General features: G+C 38.0%; 1 protein-coding gene across 1 annotated transcript; it reads right to left on the minus strand.

Moving 5' to 3' along the window:
* Positions 1-6105: 6105 nt before the first annotated feature.
* LOC127849110 (sodium-coupled monocarboxylate transporter 1-like) lies at positions 6106-7736 on the minus strand. The gene is made up of 2 exons (XM_052381832.1): positions 6647-7736; positions 6106-6128 (listed from the first exon to the last, which is right to left on the minus strand). Exons 1-2 carry the CDS (start codon positions 7734-7736, stop codon positions 6106-6108), a joined length of 1113 nt encoding a protein of 370 aa, XP_052237792.1.
* Between the last annotated feature and the right edge of the window lie 8953 nt (positions 7737-16689).

Raw genomic sequence — 16689 nt, forward strand, 5'->3', positions numbered from 1 at the left:
TCAAGTATGATATAAACATTACTGTGTCCGATTATTTTAACAATTACGTTCCCAATTATATGAAAAATCCGAATTTATATAACGCGACCCTGTAAACTTATTTCCATTTTTAGTAAAATATATTTGTTATTAATTATTATTTAATTGACAAATATTAAAGGCCACTAATACAAAAACAGTTATCAAAGGCAAATTAACATATTAAAAATAACAGTGACCAAATAACAACATGAACTCACCACAGAAAGATTAAACAACGATATTTATTCGCTAGTTTATCAAGAACAGAACAGAACAGAATATTTATTTGACTTAAGCATAACAAACTTATCGTTAATCGTTCTGTTCAGTTTATCAAGAACACTGTTTGTGTGGTATTCATAAATTAATTAAAGCGCATGAAATTGTAACGTAGCGGTTTAGCACAAATTGTTAAGATACTGTTTCTTCGAAATCACATCACACTACTCTACACACTCGATCTCTAGCAAGTATAATGTACTAACTTCATTTCGGAATACTAAATATTTGACATACACTGTGTGATTAATACTAATATGACAACAAATGTCAAAATGCATAATAAAGAATATTCTTCGTTTTGACATATGTGCTATGGCATGGAACTCATTAGTTGTATCATTTATACATATTTCACCTATTCCAGGCGAAGGTGTATTTGCAACCAAACCCTTTTTGAAAGGAGATTTTCTTATTGAGTACAAAGGTTATGTAATAACGAACATGCAGACAGCAAGACAACTGGAGAAAGCGACGATTCCCGCATACAGAAAACTTCCGACGTTACCCAACCACATGGACATTTGTCGAACTCTTTGGGACTCGTGGCGCATCTGAAGGTACTCGTGATTTGTAGTGGATAAAATAATGGGATCGTTATGAAGAACATCATCACGTATCCGGCAATCAGCCCTATGATTAGCATTGCGTAATATGATCCGTACATGTAGATTACGCTTGGTAACCCCAAATAGGAAATTGAGGATTCAAATGTCACCACTAACGAAACCGCGACAGGAACTGGGTGCAACTTGCCGCCTCTTCGGTGGTACCGGAAGGACGAGGACTCACGACGGCTCTCTTTCACTGCGTATACAACACCAACAACCAGGGACGCCAGAATGCCGCCACACAGAACAGCGACATCTGCGGGACGCAAATAGTTATCCATACTCATTTGAAGACCTTGTTTGGCAATTAGTCGTCACTTTGTGGATTGATATTCATAAGTACAATACTTTAAAGGCGCCTTTTCACAGATTTTGGCATGTTTAGAAGTATTTCATGTAATGCTTTATATTAATAAATGTAAACATTGGATCTAAAAAGCTCCAGTAAAAAAAATCAAGAATACAATTAAAAAAAGGAAAAAAGTAGCTCGCAGCAGGGCTCGAACCACTGACCTCCGGAGTCCTGGAGTAAAATCCAATCAGCCCACTCGGCCATCCTGGACAGTATGTATATGAAACGTATTTTATACTTTATATACGCAATCTTCGTAGTTTCACAAAATTAAACGACATTAACAGAACTCTCCAAATAATTCAATCGTTTCGCGTTGCAACGCTTTATAATTTTCAGGTTATTAAATCGTCAAAAGATGCATATAATGGCTATATATGACCATGGTAAATGTTTAGTATTACTGTTTCCTCAAAAATATCATAACTTAAACGAAAATTTGCGAATTTGAAACAATATTTTTCATTTTTGTCAATTTACCAAAACGTGAAAATATCCCTTTAACATATGCACTGAAAACGCATGCGGTAAGGCCATGCATATTTAATTGTATGTTAAGAGTCCACTAGGATTATTGAAGTTCACCAGTTTGGCAGAAACAACAAACAACTTATTAACACGAAAACATATTTATCAACTTTTTCATGGCAAAGAAACAATGTATAACTACCAATATCTATCATCATCAGACTATAAATTACTTAAATAAATTACTGTTATATGACTGTTGACACTATTATTGTGTAAAAAAACAACACCAGCAGTATCTAGGATCAATCTTACCAAATTATCATAAGTGTGGGTAATTAAAAACCATGATATCGCAAAGTATTTTAGAAATTAAATGACAAGAAAGGAATTTGAAAGTAAATCCTCAAATGGCGATGCAACAAATGCTATTAACGACAAAATAACATATATAAGAAATATGTTCACAGTTATGAAGTGCTTGGCACTTACAAGAACACGATTCTAAAAAGTCCATGCTGGGATTTTTTATTCCTATAACCGCACTCATTAATAAAAGCAGTGAATAACAAACGAAAAACACCTAAAATTTGATCGACAAAGAATATTCCAATGTACCACTTCCAGATGACATTATGATCTATACAAGCCGTCAGGGTTTGAAAAACGATCATGAATCTGCGTCTTATCGAAACGCATGGCAGCTTTTGGCATGTGGGTTCTTTTAGACATTGTTAATACGCTTTTTTACTTGATACTTTACTACATCGTCAAAACATAGTTTTTTGTGTTCCGTAAAACATCCGATAACATTCAATTTTGTTTGAGTTGCCGGTGTACCAGACGCATGCTACGTCATATGTGTAAGCATGGCTGCTGAGCAATTACAATGTACAGGCACGTTCGCCAGTTTAGGGTACATAGTTAGGTTTAATGTGCCGTCATGTCTGCCAGTTTGGTGTACCTATTTGTTAAAAGTAATATCATGGACGATAGTAAAGGACAGACTTTTATTATGTAAAAATAATATGTTAGTGCCTTCAATCACCGCTCTCTGATAAAACTTCAAGCTGTTTGAAATCTACATTTTATCTGATCGGAGCCTCAATTTTTTCGTGCTCATTATTTGCAGCGACAACGTGTTGCCCTGTATGCTATTAAACGGTCAATTTGATCCTCTCACCGTGGACAAAAGAACACAACGTAAAGATGTTTTTACTTTGCATAATATCACATCGCTATGATATATTAGTTCGTTGAATATATATGATGATAGCTGGACATAATATTTGGACAAATGCACATAATATAATAATATGTTGACTTAATTTAAGGTCACATTGACATCATATATTAGTTTTTTGAATCCATATAAGGACAAGATAAGTATTGATGCAAAGCATCAAAGGGCGTCGGGAATTTCAGTGTAAAAGGCACTCAATGAAGTTACATGGAACGATTTTTTTATGCTGTAAATATTAATATATTGGCCGATTATTTTAAACAAAATAGAAAAAGATACTGGTATAACCATTATCTATGATTTTGTGTTATAACCCCCAAAAAACCATTATTTATGATGTTGTGTTATGACCCCCAAAATAACCATTATCTATGATTTTGTGTTGTAACCCCCAAATATTTCATAGTTCATTTTATTAACATTGGTTTCCTTTTTTTACTGATATCCGTGTGCAGTTTTCATTAATGGAACAGAACTGTGTAGGTTTTAAAAGATCTGCTTCATCTTGTACGCGTAATTTCATATTTTTCTCAACTTTAAGGGGAGATGATTCTGAACTTATTCTTACGTTGCTCATTATCGATAGGGGTTGAGTACTCATTGATATGAAAACACTGTAAAAGTTTGGAAAAAAAAATGAATGAAAACTGTAAATTGTATAAAGAAGCTGCATTTCACAATACTTTGAAATTCAGGAAAAGATCATAATAGATTTATTGCTCCGATATTCATCATTTTCAATAGCTGAGGGTTGAGTATTACTGATATAAAAACACTTAAAAAGTTTGGAAAGATTCAGACGAAAGTTTGAAATCTTTTAAACAAGTGGAAATTGTTTATTTTGTCAAATTTAATAGAAAAAAATTCTGGACTTATTGTCCCGATGTTTCTCATTTTAAATGAGCTAAAAATGATCATTGATATGAAGACACTGTAAGTTTGGAAAGAATCTGATGAAAAATGTTGACATAATGACCTAACCAAGCAGTTTTTCACTTTTATTTTTAAATTCAAAGAGACATAATTCTGGACTTATGTTCCGATATTGCTCATATAGAGTTTGGGTTGGGTCCTCATTGATAAAAAAAACCTGTGAAAGTTTGGGAACAATCGGATGAAAAGTTTGGACTTCGAACAAGGATTCAAGATTTCTCAACTTCTAAGGAAGATAACTATGGACGTAATAGTCGGATAATGCTAAAGGGTACATACCACCTGGATAGTAATACGTGTCGCGCTTCGCGCTCTATATGTGGTTCTTATAAAAAAACTCCGAGGAGTGCTTGACTCTAGGGAAACGGGTTGCTGGGACACAGCTCCTCCTTGATAAGCGGCTGCTTCCTTTTTCGCAACTCATTATTACAATCAATAATACGTGTCGCGCTTCGCGCTCTATATGTGGTAGGGATAGGCCTATGATAGACAACCATAAAATACATGGATAATAGATGTGTTGTTTGCATTTATTTCTTAATAGAAGAATTCGTGTATTTTTATAAGATATTTAAGTGATGTAAGAAATTTTAATTAACGTTGTCACCACGTTGCATCCATTAATTTTAATAAAAATGTCCAATTGTAGTAAAATGGATTTTAAAATGTCTACATAAAATAAAGCTTTATTATATTTATTAACCTGACTGAAAAAATTGTCAGCCGCCGAACTGTTCCGTTCGTGCCGGAACCCGGGATTGAACCGAGGGGCCTTTAGATGACTTTTGCGTAAACAACTTCAGTCTAACGCTCTCCCAACTGAGCTATTCCGGCTGACATTCACATATGTACTGCTATTTGGTAAAGTTGTGTATAGCGATCGTTATTATATGTATATTAATAAACTAATACATTATACGTTTTCGTACCACCACGCCTTCCAATAAACTTGCGCGATAGGTCTTCAAATATCGTACACCATTGATTCTCCAATAAATAAGCAAATTAGAAAAACCACAAAATATATATATTTTGATTATGTTTTGTTTTTATACAAAACATCATTTGTTTTTATACAAAACCAGAAAGTTTCGCGTATTTGCCCAGTCCCTGTGATCGTTCCCCTGTGATCAGTTGTGGATCAGTTATTAATTAAAACAATTCGCTTTGCATTATTGGCATTTAATGTTGTAATAAATGTAACAGGCACAAATGCAGTACTTATTTACACTAATTTACACAAAAAATCACCACTATGCAAGATATTCTTAAAACAAAAATATATACATTGATCCGTAAAATAACTTGTCCTCCTATAAGCGAAAAAAAATGCATTACATACTAGTCGCCGCCCTCCAGGGCGACGCCAATAAGGTTACATAGCATATTAACAAATGTACATGACATATTGACTCAACACAAGGTTTCATCGGCATAAATTAATGCATGCTTGAAACAATATGAGAATATTGAGACATAATATATTGGCAACAACACACAATATAATGACAAATGACTCAATATAATAAAACATAGGCATACGTATCTTTTTCAATCAGTATAAGCATGATTAAACTTAATATACATTCAAACATGCATATAATATTATAACCGATGTCCTTTATGTACGGTTATATAGGCATGATATAATCTCTTTTTGAATCTTTATAATGACGTACTCGCTTAATATATACATTGATGCACCATATTTAATTACAGATGTACTTTATAATTTGACAACAAGACTAGATGTAGTGCTATTCGGAATAACAAAATGCGTATTGTGTACGTCTAAGACAGTCAATGATTTTCATACATATTCCTCGACTGAATTGTACATACGGCGTATTGTGTAACGAACCGTGTGTTCACATTTTCGGTTTTGTAAAATGTATGTGCCTTGTCCAATTAATCTAGTTACAGAACAGCTTTCCTCAATATAACATGCTTTGGGTTGTTATATGTTACATCATACACATTTTCTTAAAAAAAAAAAATTGCAAATCACTCTTGTATGTCTGGCATATAAGGTTTTGTCTGCTGTCGATGGCGAAAATGGTAAATTGCCTTTATAATTATTGCGTATCGTTACCTCTTGAAAATACCAAGCGTTGTTTCAAACTAATATGGCAAAATACTACCCCCTAGGTACTCTCTTTACTTTACAGTTTCGCGTAAGGTGCAGTGCTTGTTCAGTTTTACCTTCCACGAGTGTAAAGGTCTGTAACAGGACGCGCAATTTCTCTTACATTTGTTGTAAAGACATGTCCTCATGTGTTCGCACAAGTTGACCATAGTTCGGCAGGCACTTGAAAAACCTTGCATTCAATTTAAGCATTAAATATTCTGGGACTTGTACGGGGCGATCATCTGTTAATTTGCTTACAATTAATCCAACGCACATAGATACGATTGAAATAAACAGTGAAAAGTACAGATACGAAATCGAGTACAACCAGTCAAGTCCTTGGACGATTTGAGGAATACCCGGCGTGGTGTTTTTGCTGGATGTCAGTGTCGTATCAAATAGTGTCCCGTTAGCAGATGTCAGTTCGTCAAAATGCAAATTATTATCAAATGAATCGTTTTCCAAACGTACGCACGTCGGCGTTGTCGTGAAGTTGACACGGGCCAACGACGTATTGTGATACAAGAAACACTTGTCAATAGGACCCAGCGGCAATATTGCAGTTTGCAGGCGACCGGGGGAAAAGTTGTACCCTAGTGACAGCCACATACCAAAGCACACTCCAACTACGATGCTAGTGTAGATACCCTTCCGAGTGGTGCACCTAACGAATATTGACAAGAGGAACACGCAAGTCATTGGCCCTTGTACCGCTCCAAGTATGCTGCCGGTAATCTGCCCCATCGGACCTTTCACCTTGCTGATAAGTATGGCGATACCAATGCAGACCACTCCGGCCAAGACGACAATTAATTTTGAAAATTGCGTTAGCTTCTTTTCGGAGGCTACTTTTAACCGCGGCCTGATGAAGTCCTCGGAAGTGACTGCTGAAATAGAGCCGAGCTGGGAAGAGATGGAGCTCAGTGACGCACTGCACAGCGCAGCCAGGTACAGTCCAGATATACCGGGAACGTCCAAAAATAAGTCTGTCACAAGATACGGTATAATTTGGTTCGGGTTGGATATTTGTTTCGACGCAATAGGATCGCAACCTTTCTGTGAAAAGTATGCATATGCCACTAGACCTTCGCACATGATAAGAATCTGTACTATCACAAAAGCTGGGATCGACATTGCTGCTACCTTTCTTGCATCCCCTATAGAGCGGACAGAGTTCAGACGCTGTACCAAGGGAGGACTAAAGATGATGGCAGCGCACATCCATCCGTCGCCTATTACAAGTGTCCAGAATGTGTGGCGCTTTAACGGGTTAGGATCGAAGTCGAATACCCGTAATCTACCCTTAGGCCAGTTGATCTCAATCACTGTTGAAAGACCTCCAACACGAATACAGCCGTAAATTAGTACGGCAAATATCATAGCTATCATGATTACACCTTGGACTACGTCAGTTACCACAACCGCTTTAATACCGCCTATTGACGTGTACACCACCGCTATCGACGTCAACACTACGACATATATCCACGCGGATATGCCGGTCACCCCTTCCATACCGATTGCGGCGCCGAAAGTGACGATTCCCGCGTACAGAAGACTTACGACGTTACCCAACCACATGAACATCTGTCGGACTCTCTGGGACTCGTGTCGCATCTGAAGGTACTCGTAGACGCTCGTGATTTGTAGAGGATAAAACAATGGGATCGTTATAAAGAACATCATAAGGTATCCGACCATTAGTCCTAGATTTTGCATAAAGAAATATGATCCGTACATGTAGATTTCGCTCGGGTACCCCAAGTAGAATATGAGAGATTGAAATGTCACTACTAACGAAACCGCGACCGAAAACGGATTCAATTTGCCGCCTCCTCGGTGGTACCGGAAGGACGAGGGCTCATGACGGCTCTCTTTCACTGCGTATACAACACCAACAACCGGGGACGCCAATATGCCGCCACACAGAACCGCGACATCCGCGGGACGCAAATAGTTATCCATACTCATTTGAAGACCTTGTTTGGCGATTAGTCGTTACGTTGTGGATTTGATATTTTCAAATGAAATACTTAAACGTATGGCCCGACACTGAAAACGCATGCGGTAAGGCCATGCATATTTAATTGTATGTTAAGAGTTCACTAGGATTATTGAAGTTCACCAGTTTGGCAGTAATAACAAACAACTTATTAACACGAAAACATATTCAACAACTTTTTCATGGAATTACAACAATGTTTAAATGTATAACTACCAATATATATCATCACCAGATTATAAATTATTTAAATAAAGTATTATTTCACTGTAATATGACTGTTGACACTATTCTTGTGTACAAAACCACAACAGCAATATACAAATCATCATACGTGTGGGTATTTAAAAACCATAGTTTCGCACACTATTTAGAAATACAATGACTAGACACGAAATGCTCGACACTTTTGACACCATAACACGATTCTAACCTCAATTTTTTATTCATACCTAAAACCACATTCAAAAATACAAGCAGCACACATCAATCTGCTACAGTTGATTGACAAAAAATATGCCGAGGTATCACTTTCAGCTGAAATTATGATCTATGCAAGCAGTCAAAGTATGCAAACTATCACGAATATTTGTTTTATCGAAACACATCAATGCTGTTGGTAAGTAGGTACTTTAAGGAATTGTTTATACGTTTTATAACTTGATTTTCCTCATCGTACAAATAGTCTTTTGTTTTCGAATCGAAAATCTAAGATTCTGAGATCAATTTAAGCATAGTTCCAGAATTACAGTTAAAATATAGCACAAATATAGATCATTTATATATCATGTAAGCCTGAAATATGAATAAACGTCCGAAATTGGTCAGAGTTTTATCCCATTCAAGACTGCGTTCAGTTATTATCAAGCAATAATCATCCATGTATATATTGTATAAGCCGTTTGCTTTAGACGTCCCTTCTCTACACATACTATGCAAAAAAAAACTGTTCAAGCAGTATATGTCGCGTACCAAAGAGCGATATTATATGAATATTTAACATTAAACCCCCTTACCACAGAGTGCGGCCCAAACTTTTAACTAAAGTTTTGGCCTTAATACTCGGTATCTCTTGAAACAACACAGCTGTTGCTCGATGTGAAATCAATCAAATCATATTAAAATGCAATAAATGCAAATATAATCAATGGCGGCATACATGTCTTGCACACGTGGTTAATATAGAAATTTCACATTTAAAACAACTTCGAAAATGATTTTTGTTGTGGTTTTTTTTCTCCATAAAACTTATAGATAAATAGTTACTCTACCAAGTTTAATGTATGAAGGAGTGTGCTACCTATCGAACCAAACCTGATGTAATGAGTAATTCGTAGTTTCGGCGTGTGACGGCGTGTGCAAGGACAAGCATGGCTCAGTCTTAGGGTACCCATTATGACTTAAGGCAGAATCAACCAAATAGCTCTCTGACGTGGTCACGAGACATTGCTCGCCGCACTCACATCAAAGCGTCGGGACCAACATCGGCTCGCCTAATTGGCTGCTTGCCGCTTTCTATTTTCCCCTCGCACGTTCGCGGGGCTTTTGAACTGTCGCCCGTGATGCTGTGACTGCGACTGATATATGTTTGAAACATATCAGAATATATGACAACCGACTTGTTTGTGCAATCGGCAGCCCGCCAGTCAATAAACTTTTTGTGTTTCAGTAATGTTTGAAATGTTCCATCTTGTTTTAGTTGGTAGTGTGACATAACATGTTACTTTATTGTACTCAGCAGTTGTGTTGAAAATTTACATGAATAATTGAAACAACCGAATCCAAGAATGTTATGGTGTTCATTAATATACTACTCAAAATTTGCTAAGGATCACTTTGTATAGTATATGTTATTTGAAGTTCACCCCTAGCTAGATTCAGCCAGCGTCAGGCTTCAATGATAAATTAATACATAAAAATACAATCAAAATACACATTCTTAAATCAAAACCTGCAAAATAACAATTTAAAGTAATTAAAATCATATTGAAGATAATGTGAAAATAAAAAGTGATCCTTTGCAAATTTTGAGTAGTATATTTATCATTTATTAGTTACTGATTCTAATTGTCTGTTGAGCAGATGTGACAGTATCTCAGCAATATATCTGAAATATATAAATGCAATTAGTCTAAGTGTTAATTAATGTCGTGCTGACGCCATGCTTGATACTCAATTGTTGCCCAAGCTGTTGATGTACATTGTAGTCTTTGTATTGATACATTTTGCCGATAGTGTTAGCAAACTTCTTTGACGATCTAACCATCTACTTTTTTCTACTTTTTTCAGTCAGATAACATATATGGTGTATTCTGGGACCCGATATCTATGGTCTCAAATCTCATAAGGAAACAGGGGCAAATTAAAGAATTAAAATCGTGTGCTATTTTAAACTGGTTGTAAATGTCAAATATTATATATATGATGTTAATTCTCATACTTGTGTTTGTGGTATATTGTGTAGCATACATATAGTTCAAAGGTACACTTACAATAACTGATTTGTATTTCGAAAAATCGGATTGCATGAATTGTTTTCTATACAGGTAGAGCAGTATGTAATTGCATTTGCAATAAACCTATAGCATGAGAATGATAAAATAATCCTTCAATCTATAAAAACCGAGCTGGCGCCATGTTGCAAACTGCCCTTGTGATTGAAATCGGTCATGGATTGGTTGACGTCAGACTATATTCAATTGCTGTTGAAATAACTAACTTAACGTGCTCGTCCTAGGGGTATAATTTTTACTTAATTACTTTCTTGCTTACTTAATTAGTTATTTGCTTACCTGCTCGCTCGCTCACTCACTCAATCACTCCTTCTCCCACTTACTCACCTACGTACTTACTTATTCACTTATTCACTTACTTGTTTGTTACTTATAAATCAAGCCTTATCCAACATATACCTTAGCCAAAGTCCTTTTGACCGTTATATCGTCAGTGGGTCGATTATAAACGTCCGGCCTAGCTCTGTCATATGTAATTGTCTAACTTACATATCGTATAAATGTAGATATAATTACACCTTTATAAAAGATTAAAATAGCAACTGCTGCTAAATTGTTTTAATAGAAATGTATTAGTTTTAAGATATTTATTTAAGCGCAATAAAATCAAAAGTCTTAAGCTCTAAGTTTTCATATCCATTTCCTTGGAAAAGCCAATTCTGTAAAAAAAATCTTAAGTCTTTATGACACACTTTCAAACGCCTCTCTGAATCTGGATCGAACCCACGAACTTCCGGTCGCTTTGGGCTGGTACCATACCATTGCACTGATGCGACCAAATCTTCTTACAGTAAGCATCAAGCGTATAACTCGTGATATCCTTGGTTTGCTCCGCACACCAGGCGTCAAACAGCTCGCTCTGTGACGCCAATGACCAGTACTCCAGTCCCCTACCTGCTCTTTGAATAAACATGGTATGTATGCTATGATCAGGCTTTGTTTAGGAAAAAACTCGCCAAATTTACGAGCATGTACCGCCCCTGAGATTATGCTATATATGGAACATGGAAGCACGCTATTTTACGCTATGTAAAGGTGAAATGCAGCGCTTTTAAAACCCCGTACAACCCTATATTAATCATATTTGAGCATATAAAAACTTGGATTAAATAACGGTATTATTAGCTAGAACGAATAATACAAAGACGCCAATTTTCACACGCTCCGATCTCCGCCATTTTCAGTCGAACCGAAAGTGACGTATGTTCGACCCATGTTCATTCTCTCATCGACACAGAACGGATACTCAAAAGCATTCTGAATGGATTTGATAGAATGATATTTTTGTAAAAATTACATCATTTATGATGAATATTTTCATAATGACTAATGTTTATCTTAATATGCTTCATGACAATTCAAACATGCTTGTTGTCTATTCGTGTAAACTTGATGTTTGTTTCAACATGCTTGGTGACTATTCAATGATTGTGAGTTTAATATTCCTGATTACTGATTGAATAACACATACTTTCACTGTCATAAATGCGTTATTTTAAATTCCAACAAATGTGATGAAACTGCAACAGTCATGATGAAACCAGCCACTAAGCGTCATTAACAACGGCAATTAGCAACAGGCAGTAAGCAGAATGCAACTAAGCCGAATGCAATTTACCACAAAAGGTGACGCACGATTATGTTCCGTACGCTGAATAGATTGCTTTTCGGAAAGATAGAGGAAAAAACACCCGAACCGTTTAACTACGATACTGAGTAAGCTGAATTAGTTCCCTTATAATCTTTATTAAACTAAATAGTTTTTTTTACATAAAGACCAGTAGGCGTACTGGGTACACGATAAATTGACTGCCGTTAATGGTTTTGATATTGGTAAATTGCAGTTGGTACTCCAGAAAATATGCATGTATTTTACTCAGGACATAACGGAGCTCATGTGAAGGAAGTGTGGCCCACCTTAGCCCTTAGTCCAAAAAATTACAGTAGACTTTATTTACCGATGTTTTTTGTATATGCACATCATATAAAAAAAGTAGCCCTACCCACATTGCCACAGACCTGTGCGTGTAACTTTCAGATTTCTCTAGTCTGTTAACCAGGCTAAACTTAAAATGTTTATAAACAAATATTTATCATTTTATGTCTATATAATCACTGGTAACAAGTGAAACATGAAAGTTACAAGTATTCGTGTCTATTACAATATTTTACCCCTCGTTGAGAATTTTTTTTTATACTATTATAATTTCACAGACATAATTTTCAATCAATTTGGAAAAAATAAACAAAAAATGTTTTATAAACAGGTCCTGTTGGGGTGGTCTAGCGGGCCTCGTCGCGCGGGCCGGGCTACCGAGCTCGCGAGGCCTGAACGCTGGGTTGATTCTCGCCGAACGCGGGCTAATGGCGGCTTTTGCCAGGAATCGCTTATGGTAGGGGTGGTCTCGCGGACCTACTCGGGCTACTGAACTCGCGAGGCCTGATCGCCGGGCTGTCTCGCCTGCGATCCATGGGACGGTTTGTCTCGACCTAGGACCGCGGACGCTCTGAAAATGGCGGGCCGAGCCAGCTTAAGCTCTTCTCTCGCGACCTGCCTTGTCTCCCGGGCATTGCTGATCGTCGCGGGCCGTAGTTCGAGAGCAGGGACATCCGGCACTTGAACAGCGCAAGCAAGGTAAATGCCCTCCCAGCGGGGGCAACCAACCTGATGAACCACTTGGCAAAGGCAAGATGCTCGGCCGACAAAGCGCCTCGCAGTGGTCGCGGTCGCGTATACACCAGCCAGCGGGAAGAAACCACAGGCCTGCCATCGGCGGTGTGAACGATAGTAGAACTAGTCGGTTCCGAGAAGCTCAGTCTGACACGGCTTCTGTGCCTTCGATACGGAGAGCCTTGACGTGTGCTGCCAGCACGGCGCTGTCTTTCAACCGAAGCCGGGCGGCGACTTGACGAATGTACGACGGAGTCCGCGCAGCGGTTGCGGAGAATCGGCCGCCTCTCGCATAGCGCAGCTTCCCAATCGATAGGTGAGTCGGTCGGCCGGCGGAACTAGCGCGGCGGTTACGTGCGAATACAACGTCGTATTGCGGACGACTCGGAAGGTCGATAATAGACATGTTTTTTAAGTTTCATTCTACCCCATGCAACTAACCGAGAAACAACTCCCGACTAACATGGACGGAGGGACGGACGGTGGACGGATGGGCAACGCCAAAACAATATCCCTCCGCCTTTGGCAGGGAAAACAATTTTAAATAGATATGTAGATACCTGTAGATGGAAACAAATAATAACGGGTTAAATCTAAATGTAAAATAATACGCAGAACTTAGTTATTAATAAGAAAAACACATCCAGACGATAGTGATGAAATATGTCTCTACTAAGAAGATAATTTACTTTACCTTACAAAATTATGACAAATTAATTATGGCTAAAGGGGTGCAACTTCTGCAATAACCTAAAATTTCCGTTATAAGCCGTAAATTTCCGTAGTCTTCAGTAGCATGCATGGTTGTCAATCGTAACACTTCGTCCATCTCCGGAGTCTCCGTAAAGAGTGGACTCGTACCTGATTACCAGCCATCTTGGCTTTGATACACCCAACGCGTGATCCGCCTGCGTTATAAGGCGATATACTACGCATTAAAATAGTTATGCAATACATAGAGGGTAAATGCATTATTATCATTCCAAATCATGTTCTTATTACTTTTTTATGCAAAAACAAGCAATTGAATTATATATAATTACATAATAAAGCATTATTTGACTTTTACGGCAAACGGTATATTGCATGGTATTGTTTACATTTCAGAGTCAAAATAGATTTTAAGTCTGATCTAGAATACAGTATGCGCTGAGCAAGCTGTAGATGGGAGTTTAGTTTTAGCGACTACCAATAGAAAGCCCTAAAGAGTCTTTATGATTTGAAAGATACGATCAAAGTTCTTCCAACTGGCTCAGGAAAATGCATTATTTTTCAGGTAGTAACATGTTTTCGCGTTCTTTACTATGATTGTTATATTGTGTTGAAAATAAGCAATTTGCTTATTCGACACCTTGTAATTATTTATAAGGAAATATATCTTACTGTTTATTATTCACAGATTTCTGAGTAACTATGGATACATTCTTTGTTTAAAGAATGAAAAAAAAATGCAATTTCTGATTGCATTTTCCAGTTCATTAAAAAATCGTGTTTTAAAACAATTTAAATATTGATTGCTGGAATTACGACAGAACAACATCATTTGTGTAATGTGTCTTGTTTGTACAGGGGTTCAGATTTCCGCAAAGCGTTCAACAGACTTGGAGACCTGACATGTTTGTTTCCCAAAATACCTCATTTGGCACTTACAGCGACAGCAACACCAAATGCTATAGAAAACCTTATTGAAAGTCTGCAATTTAAGATAATGACAAAAGTATTAGCCAACTCAGACCGCCCGAATATTTTGTATGGAAAAAAGAAAGAATGCCAAATATTCACAAATATGAAAAGTATGTTATGATAATGCAAGAATTAAAAGACCAACATAATGAGTTTCTAGTCACCATAACGTACTGTTATAATTTGGAATCTCTAGGTTATTGCTTTCAACTACTTTACCATGAACTAGAAAAACATGCATATTGTCCTGAATCCATTACACAATCAGAAGATCAAATTGTAGCACCGTTTCACAAAGACTATTCGGACAGAATGAAAGCTCACATTATTTATGAGCTTAGAAAGAACAATCCAAAAGTTCGTTTAGTGCTTGCAACAGTTGCCTTGGGTTTGGGTCTAAAAGCGCTTTCAATTGCAAGAGTTATTCATATGCAACCACTTACAACACTTGAAAAGTGCATGCAAGAAATGGGTAGAGCAGGTCGCAACGGTAAACCTGCAAGTGCCTTGTGTTGTTATAACAACGGTGACATTGCGAAAAACAGGAAAGGCATGATGGATGTAGAAATGTTCTCATACATTCAAAACAATTCCACATGCGTGCGCTTACATTTGGTTAATCATTTTTGCTACAGCAGTGTATTGTTTTCAGGGAACCAAAATAGTTGTTGTACATGTAGTAATTGTATGGCTTGTTAAATGACTGAGAGATGCCTATTAGAACCATTTTAACTCTGAACCATGAAATAATTTATTCAAAACTATGTTTAAAGTACTTGTTTGTTTTTATTCACTATGACATACATTATACATGCAAATTAAAGTATATACAATGTATGTGGATCCAGTCGAATAAGTGGATCAAGCAGACTACGATGATCCAGCAGACTACGTTGATTCAGCAGTCTACGAGGATCCAGCAGACTACGTGGATCCAGCAGTCTACGTGGAGCCAGCAGTCTACTTGGAGCCAGCAGTCTACGGCAGCCAACAGACTACGTGGAGCCAGCAGACTACGTTGATCCAGCAGACTTCGTGGATCCAGCAGACTACGTGGATCCAGCAGAACACGTGGATCATGCAGACTACGTGGACCCAGCAGACTACGTGGATCCAGCAGAATACGTGCATCCAGCAGTCTACGTGGATCTAGCAGTCTACGTGGAGCCAGCAGTCTACGTGGAGCAAGCAGTCTACGTGGATCCAGCAGTCTACGTGGATCCAAGAGACTACGTGGATCCAGCAGTCTACGTGGATCAAGCAGACAACGTGGATCCAGAAGACTACGTGGAGCCAGCAGTCTACGTGGAGCCAGCAGTCTACGTAGATCCAGCAGACTACGTGGATCCAGAAGTATACGTGGAGCAAGCAGTATACGTGGAGCCAGCGGTCTACGTGGATCCAGCAGACTACGTGGATCCAGCAGCTTACGTGGATCCAGCAGTCTACGTGGAGCCAGCAGTCTACGTGGATCCAGCAGTATACGTGGATCCAGCAGACTACGTGGATCCAGAAGTATACGTGGAGCAAGCAGTATACATCAAGTCAGCAGTCTACGTGGATCCAGCAGTCTACGTGAATCCAGCAGACTACGTGGATCCAGCAGACTACGTTGATTCAGCAGTGTACGAGGATCCAGCAGACTACGTTGATCCAGCAGTCTACGTAAAGCCAGCAGTCTACTTGGATCCTGCAGTCGAAGTAGAGTCAGCAGACTACGTGAAGCCAGCAGACTACGTGGAGCCACCAGCAGTCTACGTGGAGCCAGCAGTCTACGTGGAGCCA

This window comes from Dreissena polymorpha, chromosome 10 (genome assembly GCF_020536995.1).
Source record: "Dreissena polymorpha isolate Duluth1 chromosome 10, UMN_Dpol_1.0, whole genome shotgun sequence".
NCBI classification, from domain to species: domain Eukaryota; kingdom Metazoa; phylum Mollusca; class Bivalvia; order Myida; family Dreissenidae; genus Dreissena; species Dreissena polymorpha.